This window comes from Hyalella azteca, unplaced genomic scaffold, assembly GCF_000764305.2.
Source record: "Hyalella azteca isolate HAZT.00-mixed unplaced genomic scaffold, Hazt_2.0.2 contig11593, whole genome shotgun sequence".
NCBI lineage: Eukaryota > Metazoa > Arthropoda > Malacostraca > Amphipoda > Hyalellidae > Hyalella > Hyalella azteca.
Window position 1 is genome coordinate 55930 of NW_025941585.1, and position 20964 is coordinate 76893.

The window sequence follows — 20964 nt, forward strand, 5'->3', positions numbered from 1 at the left end:
TGTATGTGTTGAATCACCGCATGGATGTGTTGAATCACCGCATGTATGTGTTGAATCACCGCATGGATGTGTTGAATCACCGCATTCATCACATACATTCATTTCAATACTTTTCTATTATTTTTAAACTATGTACATCATATAATACTTTCACTATTAATCCTACAAAGCACAAATTGAGTGTTGAATATTAATCAGTACAGAGACGATTGAATAGTAATTTCTCATTCTAAGGAAATTCAAATTTCCCTTACGATGAAATCACACTCAACGAATTCTCACTCAACTAACTCCCACTCAATGAATTCTCACTCAACTAACTCCCACTCAACGAATTCCTAGTCAACGAACTCCCACTCAAGGAATTCTCACTCAACTAACTCCCACTCAACGAATTCCTAGTCAACGAACTCCCACTCAATGAATTCTCACTCAACGAACTCCCACTCAACGAACTCTCACTCAACGAACTCCCACTCAACGAAATCTCACTCAACGAACTCCCACTCAACGAACTCCCACTCAACGAACTCCCACTCAACGAACTCACACTCAACGAACTCCCACTCAACGAAGTATTCTCGATGAAAATCAGTATTGCCACGCATCTCTTATGTCATTTTCCGGAGTACGAAAACAGCTGCAGTGCATACAACTTGTATAGGCTGTATTAAATGAATACACGTGCTGTGTGAAGTGAATGAACGTGTAGTGTGAAATGACTGTACGCGCTGTGTGAAATAAATATACGTGAGAGATAAATACGGCTGTAGTTTAAAACGGTGTTTATCGTGTTTAGTTACCGTGCTTGTACGTAGCAACGGTTTATTTCGAGCTACGATTTTGCTGTATAGTTGTGTGTGTTGGGTGTTTGTGTGTGTTTGTGACTTGTGTGTTTCACACAAACAAAAGGGAATGGATAATTGAGCGGTTCCTTTATATCCAGAACCTGAATTACACACAAAAATACGTGTTCTTAATACCACACGAGAAAAATAGTCCTATTCTTAAATGAGAATTTAACAAGAAAATGTAGATGTGTTACTCGTGTATCTCATTTACACGATAATTTAAATCAAAAAACTTTATTTAAATTATATTTACGCTAAATTTTTGCATACTTCAATTTTGTATAAAAATCTATGTTTCACATGAAACTTCAACTTATTTATAACGTTCATTTGTTATTGAACGTTGAACTAAATTGAAATTAAGTTTACATAATTCATCCTTAAAATCCAGTTAAAAAATAACTGAGAAAATCCCCATAGAAAATCCCAGAATAATTAAAAACACAATTAAAAATAAAATAATTAAATTAGAATTAAATTAATTAAAAATATTACACCTCATATAAGGTCCAGTACAAAATATAAGGAAATTGTACAGCTTGAAAGGCTATAAATAATCACCCAACAACAACAACGCTTAGATCACATTGAGCGGCCGCAATCATGTCGTCTCGATTGCAATTAAATATTATTAGTATATTTAATATTGAAATCGAAGCCCTTTTTTATATATAAGAGAAAATATAATAGTTCGATTTATGTACATGTTTGAGAGCAGGTGGTTTAAGAACCACTGTTTTTTGCACGCTGGATGGTTTTGTTGAAATTGTTGACCTGATCTGGAAGGCCTCAGAATTAGAGATGGTCGGAACGGTCTGATGGTCAGCTGGTTCTTAAAGGCCAGACGGTCAGCTGGTTCTTAAAGGCCTGATGGTCAGCTGGTTCTTAAAGGCCTGATGGTCAGCTGGTTCTTAAAGGCCTGATGGTCAGCTGGTTCATAAAGGCCAGACGGTCAGCTGGTTCATAAAGGCCAGACGGTCAGCTGGTTCATAAAGGCCAGACGATCAGCTGGTTTGAAAATTTCTAGTATTCAGTTGGTGCAGGTGATTGGGAAGTCAGGGTTTCTTTATGTACAGATGGTGCTCAGGGTCAACAGTTGGTGCATCTAGGGATCTGGGATGACGTCAGTTGGCACCACCTGCAGCATCAGCTGGAAGAAGGTGGTCACATGGCCTGGGAGTGAAAACAAACATATTTCATTACACACATTACCCCTTAGCCAACATTAGGCTAATGTAGTTCATGTAAAGCTGTAAAATATATCAGTACTCAGGCAACATTAGGCTAATGTAGTTCATGTAAAGCTGTGAAATTTAAGCTTTCAAGCGACCCTGAACTAGAGCTATGGTAAGCTAACCCATGCCGGGTTGATCCATCGTTTATCATGCCGGGGAGCACTGTCCGGTGTCAATCGGTCGTCTCATTATATTCTTTATAATTAAGAGTATATTATATGATTATATCATCTGTAATTGAGACGTAATATTCATTTGACGTGATGGAGATTGAAGGAAAAGTACTAGACTTTAGTCAGCGTCTAGACGACATCACGTGACAGATCACGCGATCAAGACCTTTGTTGTGTGCGGAAGCCGAGGTACTATAAAAGGGCTGGGAACCTTATAGTAAGGCCCACGCAGAAGCTAACAAGCGCGCCTCTATGTAACTCTCGCGTTAGAGTTACTCCGACCTAACGGTCGACACCGTAGCCTATACCTGTATCGTATCACTCATGTATTGCCACCCTGTATCAAGATAAGTTCTCTAGACAGAAGGTGTCTTACTTATCCCTCACGCCTTAGTCAACGAACCCTCTCTACCCTGTAGGCACATAAATGTGCATCCGGGACATTTAGCATTTTTATGCGCCTACAGGGTAGAGAAGGGATCGTTGACTAAGGCGTGAGGGATAAGTAAGACACATCTTCTAGATACCTTATCTCCATACGAGGTGGTAATACATGACTGACGGTGTCGACCGTAAGGTCGGAGTAATTCGACCGTAAGGTCGGAGTAATTCTAACAACGCAAGTTACAGAGCGGAGCGCTTATCAACTACAGCGGGGGCTCTTACAAAGGTTTGCAGCCCTTTTATAGTCTCGGCTTCAGCCCAGCAACTGAGGTCTTGATCGCGCTATCTGTCACGTGATGTTGTCCAGACCCTGACTGAGGCCTAGTACTTTTCCATCAATCACTATCAGGTCAAGTGAATATTACGTCTCAATTACATATGATCTAATCATATAATATAATTATAATGAATATAATGAGACGTCAGATTGACACCGGACAGCACGTAGCGCAACCCTGCCCATTGTTTACCCATGCCGGGGAGCACGTAGCGCAACTCTGCCCAATGTTTACCCATGCCGGGGAGCACGTAGCGCAGCCCTGCCCATTAGGGCGCCGTAACACTGTCACCTTATACGGTCTGTAGGCGTGGGGGCGCCGTAACACTGTCACCTTATACGGTCTGTAGGCGTGGGGGCGCTGTAACACGAGTCACCTTATACGGTCTGTAGGCGTGGGGGCGGGTGCGCCGTAACACCAGCAGGGCGACCATGGCGCCCCCGTAAAAGATCCAGGCCGTAAAGCTGAAGAAGTCGATGAGGGAGGCGATGTCGGAGGGAATGATCATGAGCAGCGCGATGATGGCCTGGCGGGGGATGAAAATATTATTTCCTTTTTAACATTTAATATTGGATTTAAAAAGGGAAATTTAAAAGGGGAAATCGAAAAGGGGAAATTGAAAAGGCGAATTCAAATATGCTTGCGATTTATCAAGGAAGAGAAATTCTAGACTAATTTTGTATAATGGTATATTTGGATTTGAAAATAAGCAAGATTAGTAAGAGAAATTTTGAGCTTGTGGAGATGGGATACGCATATTTAGTTGTGGGTACACCTAAAATTGGTGATGAATGTTGCATCAATAGGAGATAAGATTTGAAAATGAAAATACGTATGCTCAAATGCATAGATTTGTGAATGAAAATACGGATGCTTAAATGCATTAAATTTTGCAGATGGTGAAAGTTGTGTAGGACCTTTGACGGCACACAAGTTTGAATGTGAATATTTTCTGTATGAATACTTGTTTGTGAACTGTGGACAAGCTAAACTTGGATGCGTGAACAGAGGGAAAGTAAAAGTGGGCTTTTTATTTTGGCTAAACAGGAATCTTGAAAATTAAAACTTGGTGAATAAACGCCTGGAAAAATTAAAGAAATTATGTTAATTTTTGAGGTAAAAAAAGGCTGTTCGTTGAATTAGGGAAATTTCAGGAAATAAAAATACCGTTATCAAATTTGAATGTTAAAACGCAGTTTCAAATTTCAAAAAATTTAAACGTTATCATTGATTTTGACGAATTAAAACAAGGTTGTTGATTTTTATAGATGAAAAAATAAGCAAAAATTTTGTGAAATATATAGGTTTTTATAAATTTTGTGAAATTAAAACATTGTTCTCCATATTGAGGAATTAAAACAAGTTTTTGAATTTTCCATTTTTTCAGAGTTTTTAAATAAAAAATACACTTACATTGAAGATGAGGGCGGTGGACGGGGTCTTCTTGTGGACGTGGACAAAGGACAGCACGTCCACCATGTGGCCTTCACGGGCCGCCACGAAGCACAGCCTGCCGGGGGTGAAGGACGGTTATATATTTTTTCAATTTTAATTAATAATTCATGAAGCCCTGTATCCTGAAAAATTTTTCATCATGTATATTTCTTATTATTGTATCATTGTTATTTATTTAATATATTTATTATATATTTATTCATATTATATGTATATCCAATATACGGTATATATTATTATTTGGAGAATATTTTTCATTACATATTATTTCTCTATAAATAAAACAAAAATTAGACGTCGAAATATTGAGCCGATTATCCAAATTACGGTATTTAATTTTATTTTATTTTCATAAATTAAATAACTCCTGAAAACCGATTAAGAAAAAAAAACATGCCGCAGATTTTCGTTGCAATATCAACCGAAAAAAGTAAACGAAAACCAGGAAAATGGAATAGCAAAAAATACAGCAAAAACACGAAACAGAAGAAGGAGAACTGCGTGGATGAACAAAATAGAGAACGAAACAGATTTTTGTACCGTAGCTGAATTATTGCACATTCTGCATCGTAAAATATTGACAAAAAAGTTGCACCGCAGAACTTCAAACCCGTTCATTGAAAACACAAACCTAGTTACATTAGTAACCAGTATTAGCACTAGTACTATACAAATAGTATTAGTACTAATACTAGTACAAGTGATAATCCTAGTACATGTACTAATTCTAATACATGCACTAATACTAATACATTTACCAATACAAGTACGAGTACTACTGCTAGTACTGTGGGTCAGCAACTTTTGGGGAACGTAGAGAAAAAAATTCGAAAGTCAGGAAAAATTTTATGAGGTTAAAAGATCTTGATAAAATTAGCAGCATGATAGCGCGCAGATAGAAATAATAGGACGATTAAAAATAAAATGCAACGGAAAGATGTAGATGCGTTGTAAAAAAATTCTATAGTGAACCTATTATATGGAACCAACCTCCTGAAGGAAGTTATCAATGCATTTTATTTACAGTAAAACACATACAAAAAATAGCAAGCTCATAGAACCGGAAAATTAAAAAAGTTATTGGAAATAACGTCACACCATGCTAGGAGAAACAAATTGTGGGAATGGTGTTAGATAAAACCGTTGTTTTACCTCCCCGAGGTAAAGGCTGTACCGTTGGCAGCGCCAAATGTGGAGAGCGTGACTGCCAGAGGCATGAGGAAAGCTGCTGCGCCCAACACGCGGTTGCCAAACGTCTACAGCGTCAGAAAACATGCCAAATTTTAAGAAATGACAAGAAAATGCAAGAAATTGGAATAAAATAGATGACGTATTTACAAATGAAATAATTTATTTATGTTAGAAAGGCTGAAAATTCACAATATTGGGGGAATGTTATTGTATGAAAACATGTTTCAAGCGTGATGTGTCCAGGAAAAGGGAAAGGTATGACAATACGGAAATGGTGTGCACCAGACGTAAGAAAATTGAGTTGAGCTCCAAGATCCGTTGGAGCTTTATAGTGTGATTTTAAATAGTATCTGTACAAAGAAGAAAGAAAGGTTACGAATTAAAGACGTAGAAAGGAAAAAAGAAAAAAATAAGAAGATAATTCTTATGAGCGCTCCTTCCGAAGTTAAAGTGCATAAGTCTTCATGCAAGCAGCCAGATGTACGAAAATCAAATTGCCGGAAGTACAAGAACCGAACTGCCAAAGGAATGAGAACCAAACCGCCGTACGAATACAAAAACCGAACTGACACTGAAATGAGAACCAAACAGTTAGATCCAAGGTAACACCCCTGCCGGAGGTACGAAAACAGAAGAAGCAGGTATGAAACCCCATCAGGAGGGGACTCATTTATCCATTCCACATGGTACGCATGATTCTTGCCGTCATGACTCTCTCGTCCCGCCACACTTATGAGACTCGATTCCGTAGTCCCCAGTGGGGGCACGGCTCCCACTCTGGAGACACTAACCTCATCGTCCTTGACGGAACGGGCGGGCATGACTCATCCTTCCCACAACGAAAGCATGACTTTCACTTCACATTATGAAGGGCCGCCTTCTTCATCTCTCATTCTGCGCAAGACCCTTTGGTCCCTCACCGCTGGGCAAGATCACCGATACCTCATGAAAGGGCAAGACCCCCGAGGCCTTCACGACAGGACATGACTCACCGCGCTGACGTGAACGCGGATCCGTTGGCAGCCCCGAAGGTGGAGAGCACAACCGCCAAAATCATGCACAGCTGCCCCGCCCTCCCCAGCAACGCTTCCCCGAACACCTGGGGTGTTGCCCGTGTGTGGGGAGGTGGGTGTTTGTAGGGGCGTTGCGCGTGCTAGGTGGTGGGTGTTTGTAGGGGTGTTGCCCATGTGTGGGGAGGGTGTTTGTAGGGGTGTTGTTCGTTTTTGGGGGGGGGGGGTGTTTGTAGGGTATGTTCGTGTGTGCGGAGAGAGGGAGGGGTTTGGGTGTTAGTAGCGGTGTTCACTTAAGTTCAGGGTTGATGTTATTTAAGCATATTTTCGACGATGATCGAAAATTGGTGAATAACATTCGGTAGTGTAATCGAAATGTTCGATGGTTTTCATAAGAAGTATTTGGATTCGCGGATGTCTCAACGACGTTTAGGAGTTTATGGGTGCGTTCATACCGGCGCTCACGATTGCAACATAAAATTCAGTTGGGTACATTTATGTTCGATGGTTAAAAGAGATTTTTAGATCGGAATTGACATTTTGATTATAAGATATTTTGCAACCAAAATGGTTACAAGACATTTTACATCGGGTTTGAATGCATGTTATTCAGAGGTGAGGATCAGTTGCGTACGGTAGTGGTGTTCACAGGTGTCCAAAAACGGTTTATCGTTCAAAGGTATTGTCGTGCGTCCCGGGGTGTATATTATATATATAATGTGTTCAGTGTTCAAGTTTTAGTGTTCACGCAGGTTGGGGATACAAAAAATATTAATACAAACAAAAAAATTAACAAAATAAACTAAAAAGCAAAATAAGTAATGAAAACTAGGAACTATTTATTCAAACAAATTAGTACATGTTACTTTTTCTAGATCTTCGCGATCAGAGTGCTAAATACTCGGAATTGTCAGTTATCCGCTAGGACGTAAACTTAATTAAAAGAAAAATAAAATCACAGAAAACAACAGAATTCAAACTAAAAAAAACATCTGCTGAAAGCAATAATAGAAATACATACAATAAAAAAATTACAATATCATTATTGAACTATTAAAAAACGTAAAAATACTACTATCACCACGATAAAAACATATCTAATTTCAATTTCAATAATTACTACTATCTCTCATCAAAATTAGTTTAATATTTCATCAAAAAGTAATCGAAAAAGAAGCCAAAAAATGAAAACTTTAAATAAAAATTTTTAGTAGGGGAATGTTTGGGATGTGTGTAGGGGATGTGAGGTGAGGAGGCCTAATTAACCCCACACCTCCTACATACCACATTATGCCTACCCTTATTTAGTCCATTTCTAGCCGGGGATTTATATTGTTAACGCTGCTATTCCAGGCGGTTGGATCAGAATAATTCAGAACCACGGACTGACGAACTTCTTGTGCTAAGACTTACCTTCATCCATCAACTGACGTACTTCATATTTGCAACGTAAGCCTTCATCCAAGAACTGGCCTATTTCTTATATGACGTGTGGGGCTTTATTCATTGACTGATGAAATCTCCATATGATAAGTCGTTCAAGATTCTGGGACTGAAATATTTCGTCTCTGAAACCTCTCACTCCATCCGTGGACTGACCAAAGTCTTCTTCATTATTTGCATTTGTCCATAGAGTGATTTTGGCCTCCAAGATGCAGGCTGGCTACTATTTGTCAGCACGGAGTGAGCCTTTATGTTATACCGATCCGGCGGTTAACTCGTGCATTGAAGGTTGAAGGCGAAATCGCCTTCAACCTCATCAGAACTAAACTAAGAAACCCGTTCTTCTTCAAGCGATTTAGTTAAGCGGCAACGACTTATTCGAGTCAACTTCCGAAGGAGTCAGGATTTTTCGGAAAAAAATATCCAATATAGTTACAGTGAAATACTTTCAGGTATTACATAGTAACACGTAGCTTCATTGACGCTACGCGTTCAAGAACAAACTACACAGACCTATGCAGATGAAAATCTTTCGAATAGAAGTGTCTTCCATCTTCCAAAATTGGGGATTATCAGCAGCTACTTAGCTTCAACGTCAGTCTTGGATGGCACTGGTAAAAAGTTCGTCTTCCGGTTTTAAGAGGACAAGTCAGGAACATCGCAAGAATCGGCGACAGACCAAACATTGTATATTCTTCAGCGCCGCCACTACAATATTATATATCTGCACTCACCCCACGTACGTTAACGACACACTAAGCGTTACTAATCACTAAAATTACCAAACAAAAACAAGTTACTCACGACAGCGACGGTTTCCGAGGCGAGTAACTCGTCCTGACTCATGACGGCGAGGTAACTGATGTTGACTAACATGTAGCACAGCGTTACCGTGGGTATCCCGATGATGATGGCCCGCGGCAGGTTCCTAGGGTCAGTATTACTCATTACTCAGGGTGATAAATACTGTATGTTTTTCCGAGAGTAACTGGGTTACTGACTTTTCTCTCTTACTGTCTTTTCGTACTAAGAAAATTACAGGAATATTTACAACATTTATGCACATTATTTGATAACACGTTGACTCCGATTGTTTCATCTAGTGCTATTATTTCATTTTTTGTACTATTGCACTATTATGAAACAGGGTTGACAGACGGTATTTTTTCCGGACAAATTCCGCGATTTAATTTTTTTTAAGTTCCGTTGGCCGGCTAAAATTCATGCAAGGGGTACTTCCTGATTAAATTAAAAAATAAGAAATGGAATTTTTACACCCGAACCTACAAATATACTGGGATATATTAAATTATTGGCTTTTTTGGCCTTTTTTCTCCGCGGAATTGGCCGTTTTAGACCATCTGGCAACCCTGAATTATGTATCACTATGTCCTGGCAAAATACATTTCGTGGTACGCATATGTACCACTTCGGATGCAATGTGAAAATTAGTAACAAAACGTGAGAGTATTGAATGCTGTGAAGTCGTGTTATGGTTAGTAAGTAATCCGAAATCATCAATTACACTACAAATCCTTGATCAGTTTTCTATATTCATTTCCTATTTCAATATTTGACGTGCGTTGCCAATTGTGCCCCCGAAACATTACCTTCAAAGTATCACAATTCATTACAATACTACAGAATCATGGGAAATTTATCGAAAAAAATTCATATAACGAGTCAATCTAAAAAAACAGCCAACTTTGAGAAAAACAAGATAATTATCAAAATTAATTAAATTTACAAAAATTCTATAACCATCATTAAACCTAATGAGTGACATTATTCAAATTTTACTCAATCTAACGACCTCTTGGAATCAATCGGTCACTGTTTATATAATGTTTTCTTCACTAAGATTAATTTCTAGCTAGAAGTGCAGCAACACGTTGGCTGTTGTGGTTTTCCTATTCAAATTTTACGATACTGACTTCTAATTCAAACTATTATAATCACGAATAATCGTGAACCAGTTTTTAATTACGATCATTCAAGATATAATATAATTTAACGATAATAACAATTTCAAATAAACCTGGATAACTCACACGTAAGGCTTTTTGAGCTCCTCGGTGACGTAGTTCAGGTTGTTCCTGTTGAAAGTTAAATAAATGAATATGTGAACATTTCATTCAACAACATTTTATTCTGAGCAGTCAGCTTCACCAACATCACATACAATCCACGGTGGTGAGCAAAGTGTGGACATGAAAATAATGAAAAACATTTTAAGAAAATTATACAAATAAAAACATAACATATCAAAGAGAGACATGAAACGCTTTTGTCACAAGTGACACAAAATATGCTTTATCATTCAACGAGGGTCATCAGTACGCATCATCTGCCATTTTAAGGACAACAAATGTTTACTAGTACCTATAAATGAAAATTAAACATCAACGTAAGCTAATTTATATAATAGAATTTAAAAATAGACATGATGTCTGGCCAGGAATAATAGGTAAATTGGCCGATAGTGCGTCAACAGTCATTGAAAGTAAATATAATAAATACACTAACGAAATTGGGATGCGGGCCTGACTCTGCGACAGGTGCTCCCCTAAGACTCGGGGAGCACGCAAACCAGCCGCTCTATATATAACCGCTTCGGCGGGGCTTGAACTGCAGCCTCTAATCAACTTGCTAACTTAGTACAAATTGGGTTCGGACAACCTTTTCACAATACCTTCTTCATCGTACTCGATTCGGGAAGGGAAAAGTCGGAAATTCAATTCTAATAAGACGTTGATTTGTTTAAGTAGCCAAGTAATTTCTTTCCTCCTCAGGTGGCGGCTCCAATGCCCAAGGCTGGGTAGTTCAAATTTTTTTTCTAATATCCCTACATGAACAATAAACTGTTATCTTAAAAATAATTTATGATTGGCAGCACAATCGTATAAAACATCTGACCAGCCATCGTAGGCCCAGAGGCCGCTGTAGAAGGCAGTGGCGACGTCCCCAATCCTGTTGGTAGTGCCCGTGAAGCCCGTGGCCAGGTACTGCGTGTTGCCCTGGGCGAGTTTGTAGATCCCACCCGCGACGATCACGAGGATCGCCAGCAGCTTGGCCGCCGTGAACACATTCTGCACCTTGGTGGCCAGGGCCACCGAGTACGAGTTGATGAATGTGATCAGCACTGCCGGGGGAATTAAAAATGAGTGAGTGTTCAAAAAATGATGCACATTTTGGTCATTATTATCGTAAAAAGAGGATGATCTGGTAAACAGTTTGATTTCTGGCCACAATGATCAGTGTGTAAAATGATTGTTCAAGACTTTTTTCCACAAAAAATCCGTAATAATTAGAGAGTTTAAGTTAAAATTCACATAAAAATTTCATCATATTGAATCCATGTTGAAACAAGTGATGCGAGATGAAGCATAAACTGTATAAAACGAGTCAGACTCAATAATAACTTCTTCAGATAACATATTCATACTCATTTCCATTCAGTTGAAATCATCACGTCTTTCGCACGTCAATTAAACTTCAAGTATATCAGGCAAAACTCAGACATCACACAATTCTCACTCCGTCTGCGAAAAGTATTGATTTAGAATTTGCAACCAGCAACACATTCATTTCAGATTAGTAACAAGTCCTTGTTACACGTAAATCACACCACATTCTACGGATTTTAAATATGAATTAATAACAAGCGTACAATTTCTACAACAGAAAACAAAATGCAAAACTCGTGCAGGGTGACTAAATTAACAAAAAAATACAAATTTCAATTGGAATAAACAATTTTTCTAATTGAAAAAAATTACACTCAACTCAGAAACACGAGGACTAAACCATTAACGGGTTTGTGATAGGAACTTTTCAAAATGAGATAAATATTAGAAAGGCAATCCAACACCTAAAACACAGGTAATTAAGCAATCAATACCTGGGTGGTAAGTTGACAACATGTGGAAGGCCGATGCAACAGACAATTAATTATTAAGCGCCATCTAAAATAGTTTCAACTTGATCTAAAGTTCTTCACAATAATTCAACGAATTACGTAGGCTTCCTGCTATGCTACTGAAAATAGTTAACTTGACCCACGGATCATTCGTAAATTAAATTCCAATCGCGTTTGTCCATCTTTGTCATCCAACAAACCGAATTTATTAGAACATAGATAATGAAAAGGAAAAAATCATGAATAACAGCTTTTTGCATGTCCTTCAGTCTCTACATACGTATAAGGCTATCACCATAAGTGTTTTCCTTTGGTATTCTCTTCCACGTTTGAAATATAATCGAACTCTTATAACTTTATCAATAACATACAAAATTATTTCGTAGACTTACAAATGCAGGCGACAGCAAACAACTTCACGGTCGTTCTTGGTGCAATGAAGTCCATGCAACCGACAGAGAAACACTGAGACAAATACTCGGCAAACGTCAAGGTGATGATGGCAAGGGACGAAGGCTTCAGAAGTAAAACGGAAACCCAACTGAAGAGGAAAGCGGGTAACGGTTGATACCAGGCACCCCTGTAATAAGCGCGCGGCGGGTCCCGCGTGCACCAATGAGGTTGCGACTTGAACGGACTCTTCATGGGAGCGGCGTCCTGATTGGCGGGTTTTGAAATCGAGGTCTGCTGATTGGCGGGATTTGAATGCACGACGGTTTGAGCGGTTGACTGATAGCCGGGCTGGGATCCTGCAAGGATGGCTTCAGTGGGAGCCCTAGAACTTCTCCGAGAACCTTCGGACTTTTCGTCGCTACTAAACGCGTTGTTCGAAGCGCCGTCGACAGACTTTCTTTTCCCTTCTCGTTTTTTGATGGGCGCAAAAGTTTCAAGATAGTAAGCATATTCTCCGCCTGAGTCCGGGAGCACCGTGCCCAGTTCTGCGTAGCTTAGGGCGCCTATCGGATGTTAATTTGACCAAAATTCATTTTGCGGTATGAGTTTTTTTAACGGAAATGAAGTTATGAAGGAATTTGAGTGAGTAAACGAGAAGAAACAAATAAATTTGATAAAATGTGATGAATAAAATTAAAGAAAAGATGAGAATTGAGTCGTTGAGAAAAAGAAAAACCCCGTGGTTTTCGATTGGCAGATTTTGTGGATCTTGTTTTGTGCAACCGATCATATTTTAGGGTGGATTTGTACCTTAAAATTCAGAGGTTTCGAGGTTCAAGGGAAAAATAAAAACTTGTTTTTGGGGTGAATTGGGTAGATGGAATGGAGGCAATTTCGTATTCCAAGTGATGTCGTCCAGGGATATGAAAAGAAAAAAAAAATAATCGTATTAATAAATGAATTATAATTTCATAAAAATATTATGACCTGAGGTTCAAGTAGCAGTGCCGCCAAATAGTGGTGTAAATAATAAGGATCGCTTGAAGGGTAAATAATATAAATCCGTGCATAAAGAATAACTGAAAACCTGTAACATATCAGTAACAAGAATTGTTACGGAATACCTGTTGACTGGTCGTCTACTTCTGACCCTAATCCGTTCCGCTACAAGGCCAGCATAAAAATATAAATTTTTTGTTTAAGCCTTTGTATTAATATTATCGATGCTTTTGTATAAATAAAAAAAATCAAACAAACACAGCACTAAACCTTATAATGAAACAATTTTTCTCAAAAAAGCAAGATGCTTTTTGGTTGTGAAATGAACAGGCCTAGTAGACTGAAAACGGCTAGCAGAATTAGAAAACGGGGCACAAGAAGAAGAGAAAACGGTTCGAATTTCAGGGCAAATTTCGTAAATACTTGTTAAATTTGACAAACTTTTTCTCAAATTCACGGTGCAAAAGCCAACTCCAGACTTTTTTACGTCAAGACTTTACGTAGTATTCCAAGGTACTGATAACTTTTGGGCGCGTACAAGTTTACACTAAAATGGAATTTTCATCCAAAAAGTAAGGATTGGAGCGAGATGCACGCGTCAATAGATTCAAAGCAAAATAAATTGAGCGAAAACATAAAAAACTTATAGGATGTTCTTAAGAATTACATATTACTCATTTAAAACAGAGCTCCACGAAAATAAGGCATGCAAAGTAATAATAGGCGTGCAAAAATCCATGTATTCATGCATAAACCGTGTAATATATACTGTAAAAGCTGAGGAGGAATTCGAAACAAAATGATGCACAACATATTAGCTTAACACGAATAAAATTGCATTATTATTAGCAGAATAAATCGTCACATATAAAACATTGACAAAATGCGGAAGCTGTTCGTGTAAAAAACATGCACATTTACTAGACACGCCCACTAGGCATCTGACATTGAAAAAACGTTCAATTGACGATAATTCGACGATGCAAAGTTCATTTCAATGTTAATCCGAAGTCAGATGACTAGTGAGGCATGTAATTCAATGCAATGTACAAAATTTGCTCGGTTTACGAATGCTACCGCAAAAAATTCAAAATAAAATTGGCGCGGTGGATTTTTATTGCTACAAAACTAAAAGGGTTTACAAGAAGGGTGGTTCGATCTACGCGGGAGAACGAGTCAAAGAACTCGCATGTCGCACCAATCAAAATCATTCCAAACCATTTGTTCAACTACAACATTCCACCATGATCATCTGTCCACCATTTAATGTCTCCACTGGATCATCCGTCCACCGATTCATTTTTCCACCAGGCCATTGGTCCGTTTTGTCCACCAGACCTATAGTTAGGATTGCCAGAAGCTGGATGGCCAGTCTTGGAGGTTGGCAGTCATCAGCAAATGCTTCCACGAGGTACTTGCTGAAGGACAGGCAGATGATGGCCAACATGGCAGGCTTCAGGAGGATGATGGTCACCCACGCAAAGAGGAAGGCTGGCAGGCCACCAAAGGTGGTCATGAAGTAGGTGTGCTCCCCCCCTGAGGAGGGGAGTAGACACCCCAGCTCCACGTAGCACAAGGCACCTAAAGGTAGGTCATGCGCAGCCAAGTGAGTCAAGGGGCAGCTAAGTGGGTCATTGGAGTAGGTAACTTGGGGATTGCATGGGTAGATATTTGAGGTATTGTGGCGGTTGAGTGAGTCCTTGAAAAGCTAAGTGGGTCAAGGGGCCGCTAAGTGGGTCATTGGAGTAGGTAACTTGGGCATGGGATAGATACTTGAGGCCTTGTGGCGGTTGAGCGAGTCCTTGAAAAGCTAAGTGGGTCAAGGGGCCGCTAAGTGGGTCAAGGGGCCGCTAAGTGGGTCAAGGGGCCGCTAAGTGGGTCAAGGGGCAGCTAATTGGGTCATTGGAGTAGGTAACTTGGGCGTAGGGTGGATACTTGAGTCAATGTGGCATTTGAGTGAGTCATGGGGCAGCGAAAAGGGTCATTGGAGACGCTGGGTGAGTCATAAGGCACCATTGCGCGTCACTAGTTAGACTCTTTTCGAAGGCCTCGAAATTCCAGTCAAAATTTAGGAGCAATTAGGCGGGGGTTTCAGGGAATGATCGGCGATGTGAGGCGTGATGGCGTCAGTTCATTCAGCTGAAAAACAGTCCTATTTGTTCTCATAAATAGCGATGTTTTCCCTAGTAACAATTTTTGAAGGGGCCAATGATGGCCCAAGGTGGCTTAACAATATTGGCCACATGTGGAAGTGACATATAGCAGCCTCATGGTTTTTGTGAAAATTCTGCCCAGCTAGGCCATGTAGAAATCACATGATTTCTACATAGAGCCAACATAGCTTCCTCATGACAAAACCATGTGCCTGTCACAGTATGGCTACATCGTTTTCTTAAATTGGCCCAACATGGTTCTATTGATGGGCCAACAATTCCTTCATACGTCAAAACCATCTTCGTTTTGGGTTGCTCCTACATGACGGCCGCATGATGGGGCCAGCAGGTTTCTATCGAGGGCCCACGCGTCAAGAACATGTGTAAACCGTGTATACATACCATATACCTGTGTTGTACACGCAGCCTTTCATCCTGGGCCCAGCTGTTTCCAGCAAGGGCAAAAAATTAAGCGTCAAGCACCAGGCGACAAAACGAACATGTTGAAGTCATTATCGTGTAGATCTGGTGAGCTATAATAATCTGGAACCTTATAAGCTTTGAGCTCATACAAGGAATGAGTCAAACTCTAAATTTCACAGTTAAGGTTTAAATTCACAATGAAAAGCTGCCATTCGTTCTGATCCAGGGACCTTCAAAATTTATTTCGTTAGAATAAATGATGGAGTTTTTAATTTAATTCGGTGTTCGGATTTTATATCATACTCAGCAGGCTCATGATGTCGTATATACAATGAACCAAATGCGAGTAACTGTGAAAAGCATCTGTGGGAATTTAGACACATATATGACAATATCACAACACAGTGGTGAATGACTGCTCAATTTATTTACCAATATTTCAACTTATAATCAATTTTGTGCAAACGCCAATCAACCTTGAAAGGTTAAATTAATACCTTTACCGAACAGCCAAAATAAAGACGTTGGACTGCATATCTGTTAACGAATTAGCCGTTTAATAAATAGCCATCAAAATAATAACGTACTTTTCAACTACACGTCCTACAACCTGTGATATTAAATTAATGGATTTAAAAATAATACGAATTATACGAAAAGTTTTTTATTTGTTAATATTAAACTACGAAATGATACAAATCGAGACCAATGATCTATGGTCTAATCACACTCATAAATCCGTATTTGAATAAAACTAGAATTCAGCTGTAAGTATTACCAATTAATAAACCTATTTTCAAAAAAACATCACAATCGAACGTTCAAAAGTAAAAAAAGAACGGCTTTGAACCATTCCTATAATCCGGCATCAATATCTCAAAACATGCAACGAATATAAACTATTATATGAATGTTCATTGCGATTTTAAATGGCATCTGCCAGCCTATATAGGAGCAAGTAATGCAATGCAGAAAATAGCTATATTTTTAATGTCTAAATGAAATAGATAGTAGCAATAAACTACCAACTGTCCTATTACTTCGCGTAAGCCAAGAGTTAATATTTTTTTACTAGTGCAATAACGGTTGTTTGGTAGAGAGTTGACACTAAAAGGCGAGCAATAACGGTTGTTAGATAGAGAGTTGACACTATAACAGCGTCAAGAGGCGAGCAATAACGGTTATTAGGCAGCGAGTTAACACTATAACAGCGTCAAGAGGCGAGCAAAAACGGTATTAGATAGAGATTTAACACTATAACAGCGTCGAGAGGCGAGCAATAACGGTTATTAGGTAGAGAGTTAACACTATAACAGCGTCAAGAGGCGAGCAATAACGGTTATTAGGTGAGGAATTGACACTAACAGAGTCGAGAGGATCTACGGCCAATGATCTATGTTCTATATAATCACACTCAAATATCGGTATCTTTTAGCAATAAGTCAGTCTGAATGAAATTAGAATAAAGCTGTAAGTATAACCAATTCAAACTAATCTCTTTGTTGATGTCGCACGCTGTTGCTGCTTGATGAGGGTGTGGTGATATCAGGACATCTTCTGTAAGACAAGACGAAATTGCGATTGGAGAATGACAGTGATATTGTATAAAAATTATGTATGAAATTCAAATCATGCATCTCTATATTTGGTTTCGATTTAGTACCGAGTTTCACATATAAATACAAGATTATTTCAATTCAAGTCATTTTTTAACTAGAGTAGATAAAATTATTTTCAGGACTCTCGAACTTTATTTTAAGCATAACATTTGAAACTTACCAACCATACACTGATGAGCTTTCAACGCCTTGAATGCTGGTTTTATTCCTTTCTTCTGAACTGAACTCTAGGGCCAGGATCTTGATTAACATCACTCGCATGTCGTTATGTATTAGATGAATGGGCACACGATGTAGACACTGAAACAGAAAAGGAATTGTTCGGAAGTCAAATCATAACGGCAATAGTTCTGATCGCAGTCTAAGAGAAGGCATTGTAAGACAAAAAGGTATGGGAACAGAATTTCAACGAATGTGGGGAAGTGGGAGAAACCTTAAGAAAGTGCGAGGAAGAGATGCGAGAACAATGAGCTGTTCTTTGGCGTCGCGCACACTGGCGTAGTAATGTAAACAAAGGTATAGCGGCGAGGGTCGGAGACTGTTGCGAGGCACAGACGGGGGGAAAAATGAATGAAGAACGATTTTACGGGAAGTAAAGCGTGTAAAATTACGTGATAGAATTATGTTTGAAAACGTTTAAATGAAAGCCGGAAATAGAGGATTTTATTAGTGTATTTTAATAGTGTATTTTATTGGTGTATTGTATTAGTGTACATTATGACTTCATTTTGTTCGTGTATTTTATCAGTGTATTTATTAGTGTATTTTGTTGTTATATATATAAAAATTGCTGGGAACTTAATTTTTTGTAATTCTTTCAATGAAACTCAATTTCAGTAATTCACTTCTTTTTCTTCGGAAGGGAGAGAAATTTAACTTCTATTGTTTGATTTTGATGATTCAGAGATGCAATAGTAGAGTTAAAATAACATTACAACGCAAGTTCTTTCAGAAATAAATGACGATGAGCTAAAGAAATATACTCTCTCGTTTTTATATAATTGCAGTATCCATGAGCGATGTGAACTGAATTCTATGATACACAATACAAGTGTTCTCACTGGCAGGAACGGGGTTAAGAGTATTTATCTGACAGAAAAAGCATAAGATTATGGCTGAAAATATACAATGAAATTATTCAACTCACCCTGTATCTTCTTAGATATTTGAGGTGGTATCACCTCTGATGATGATGTGCCTTCTTTGCTTGAGCTCGATGAGCTTCTTAAGACAATTTTCCCAGTCAAAGTTTGGATTTTGCACACAGCCCATCATTCAGTATTACTATTCCTAAATTTAAGTACTGAATGCTAATTATTATTTTCTGCAAGAAATGTTTTGCTTATAATATTATGCTAGTACACTGTCTAAATGTTTTGAATATCCTAAAATTTTTCGTAGTTTTAAAAATGTTTCAACGAATTTTGATTATTTATACATCGCGCAAAGAAATTGAATGATTTAATTGAAAATGATTTAATTAATTGTGACATTGTGTGACGTTGCAATGCTAATTAATCCGATCGTCGCCTGAAATACGGCAACCCTCACATGATAAACCCCTCACACATCGCTACGTTAGAAAGTGGCACCCGCGAACGGGAACGCCGCGGGCCATTTTAGACGGCGTCCCTCGCTCTAAACAAAGACAAACTACGATAAAATTCGCCACTCGTCAATAATATCTTATGCCCAGCAATCTCGCATTCATTCATTAACTCAATACAATCACTCTCCTAGTGACACAGTGCATGGCAATTAAAATACACAAGAACTGGGAATGACACAAGATCGAGCACCAAGAACAACCGTCCGCGAGTAACTGCAGGACACTACTGAAAAGTGAAAACGATCAATCTGAGGACCCACGAGATTAAGGGGAGGGGTATACCCTCCAGAAAAACTTCCACATTTACCAACGGATCTTTCTGAAATTTCACACATATATGTAAAACCAACAAACTAAGACATTTCGTTCGTATGATTTTTCAAAAAAATTGATAGAAAACGTGAAATTCATAGAAAACGGACAAAAAAGGGGGTACTTTAGAAATCTATCTACTCCTAGGGTTTTTAAGCTACAACATTAATACGCATATCATTCGATGCGTAAAGACCATACCAATCGAGTAGTGAAACTCGATTTTTGATTTTTGCCTTAGTTTTTTTTTATACGCATTTCCCGTTTTTTTTTTCTCAATTTCTTCCAATTTTCTTCAAATTTTCCCACCTCTCCCCCATTTTGAATCCAAACTTTGCACAAATCTAAAAAAGGGCATCGTTACGCGATAGGTATGGTCTTTACGAATCGAATGATATATGTCTTGTCACTGTAGCTTTAAAACTCTAGGAGGAGATAGGTTTTCCGTGACAATAAGTGTGAATGTTGAGGAGAGCTCGACAAAGTCCCGGGCGCACTGCAATAGGCGCTCAATGAAGCACAGATACCAAACTAAACGTTTCTGGAGCTTGATTCCACTCAAGGATGGTGGGAGCGACTAACATGTACACCTATCCGTACAAAGCTCGGAGGCACACTGAGCCTCACCTCACAAAAACACTGTATATGTAGTGCTGGGGCAGCGAATTAGCTCCTATGTAATTACTGAAAGAACTCCCAACCCGGCCCCCTTTCATGAAGTGTTGTGTACGTAAAAATCAACGTACAGAGATGGTAATGGTACTGTTGAATAGGTCAGAATGTCAGCTTTAAGATGAGACTAAACACGTAACTGCAGCACAACTCAAGTAGACACTATATTTAAAGATCTCAGCAGCTAATTCGTTCCTATCTAATTACTTAAAGAACTCTCCCACCCGCCCTCCTTTCATGAAATGTCATGAAAGTATAAATCAATGTACAGAGATGGCAGTGGTACCGTTGGATAGGGCAGAATGTCAGCTTTAAGATGAGACTAAAACCGAAAATGCCAAATACAAAAATTTTAGGGTATACCTCCCCCTTAAACCGTCAAACTTTACACTGCCTCCAAAGAAATTATTTTTAATCAAACTCAAGTGCATGATACAATTTCTAAACTTATAAGTCCGAGGGCATGGTGCACGGCGTGACTATAGACAAGTAACACCGTATCCCTTGACTTTAAATTTCAGTCATTTCAAATTGAAATAAATTCTCTAAATTAATATTCATGTAATTCTATTGAATTATTTTCCATTCATTATACAAATAGTCGTATTTTGATATGAAATCATTAATAATGTTCAAGTTATGAACTGTAATAAGTTTTATGAACTAAAATTTTTGTTGTCCAATAAATTTTTTGTGTCTGAGTTCGCCAAGTTGTGTAATACATCAAAATTAAGCCCAATACTCTGATTTTCAGTATTATCTTGGTTTGCCACATGTACACCATA

General features: G+C 38.6%; 1 protein-coding gene and 1 long non-coding RNA gene across 2 annotated transcripts; both read right to left on the minus strand.

The window, feature by feature from the left end:
* Positions 1 to 1318: 1318 nt before the first annotated feature.
* Positions 1319 to 14972, minus strand: LOC108664380 (b(0,+)-type amino acid transporter 1; the record flags this gene model as incomplete). The annotated part of the gene is given in 10 exon segments (XM_047882902.1): positions 1319 to 2024; positions 3174 to 3242; positions 3351 to 3507; positions 4395 to 4491; positions 6620 to 6726; positions 8885 to 9008; positions 10132 to 10176; positions 10997 to 11222; positions 12392 to 12955; positions 14730 to 14972. Coding segments are annotated over 10 exon segments (1700 nt in total), but the record flags the coding sequence as incomplete, so codon positions are not given.
* Positions 14973 to 17209: 2237 nt separating this feature from the next.
* On the minus strand, positions 17210 to 18985 carry LOC108664377. Its single transcript, XR_001930360.2, has 3 exons — positions 18734 to 18985; positions 17747 to 17886; positions 17210 to 17524 (listed from the first exon to the last, which is right to left on the minus strand). It is a non-coding gene; the product is annotated as an uncharacterized LOC108664377 (long non-coding RNA).
* Positions 18986 to 20964: the final 1979 nt, after the last annotated feature.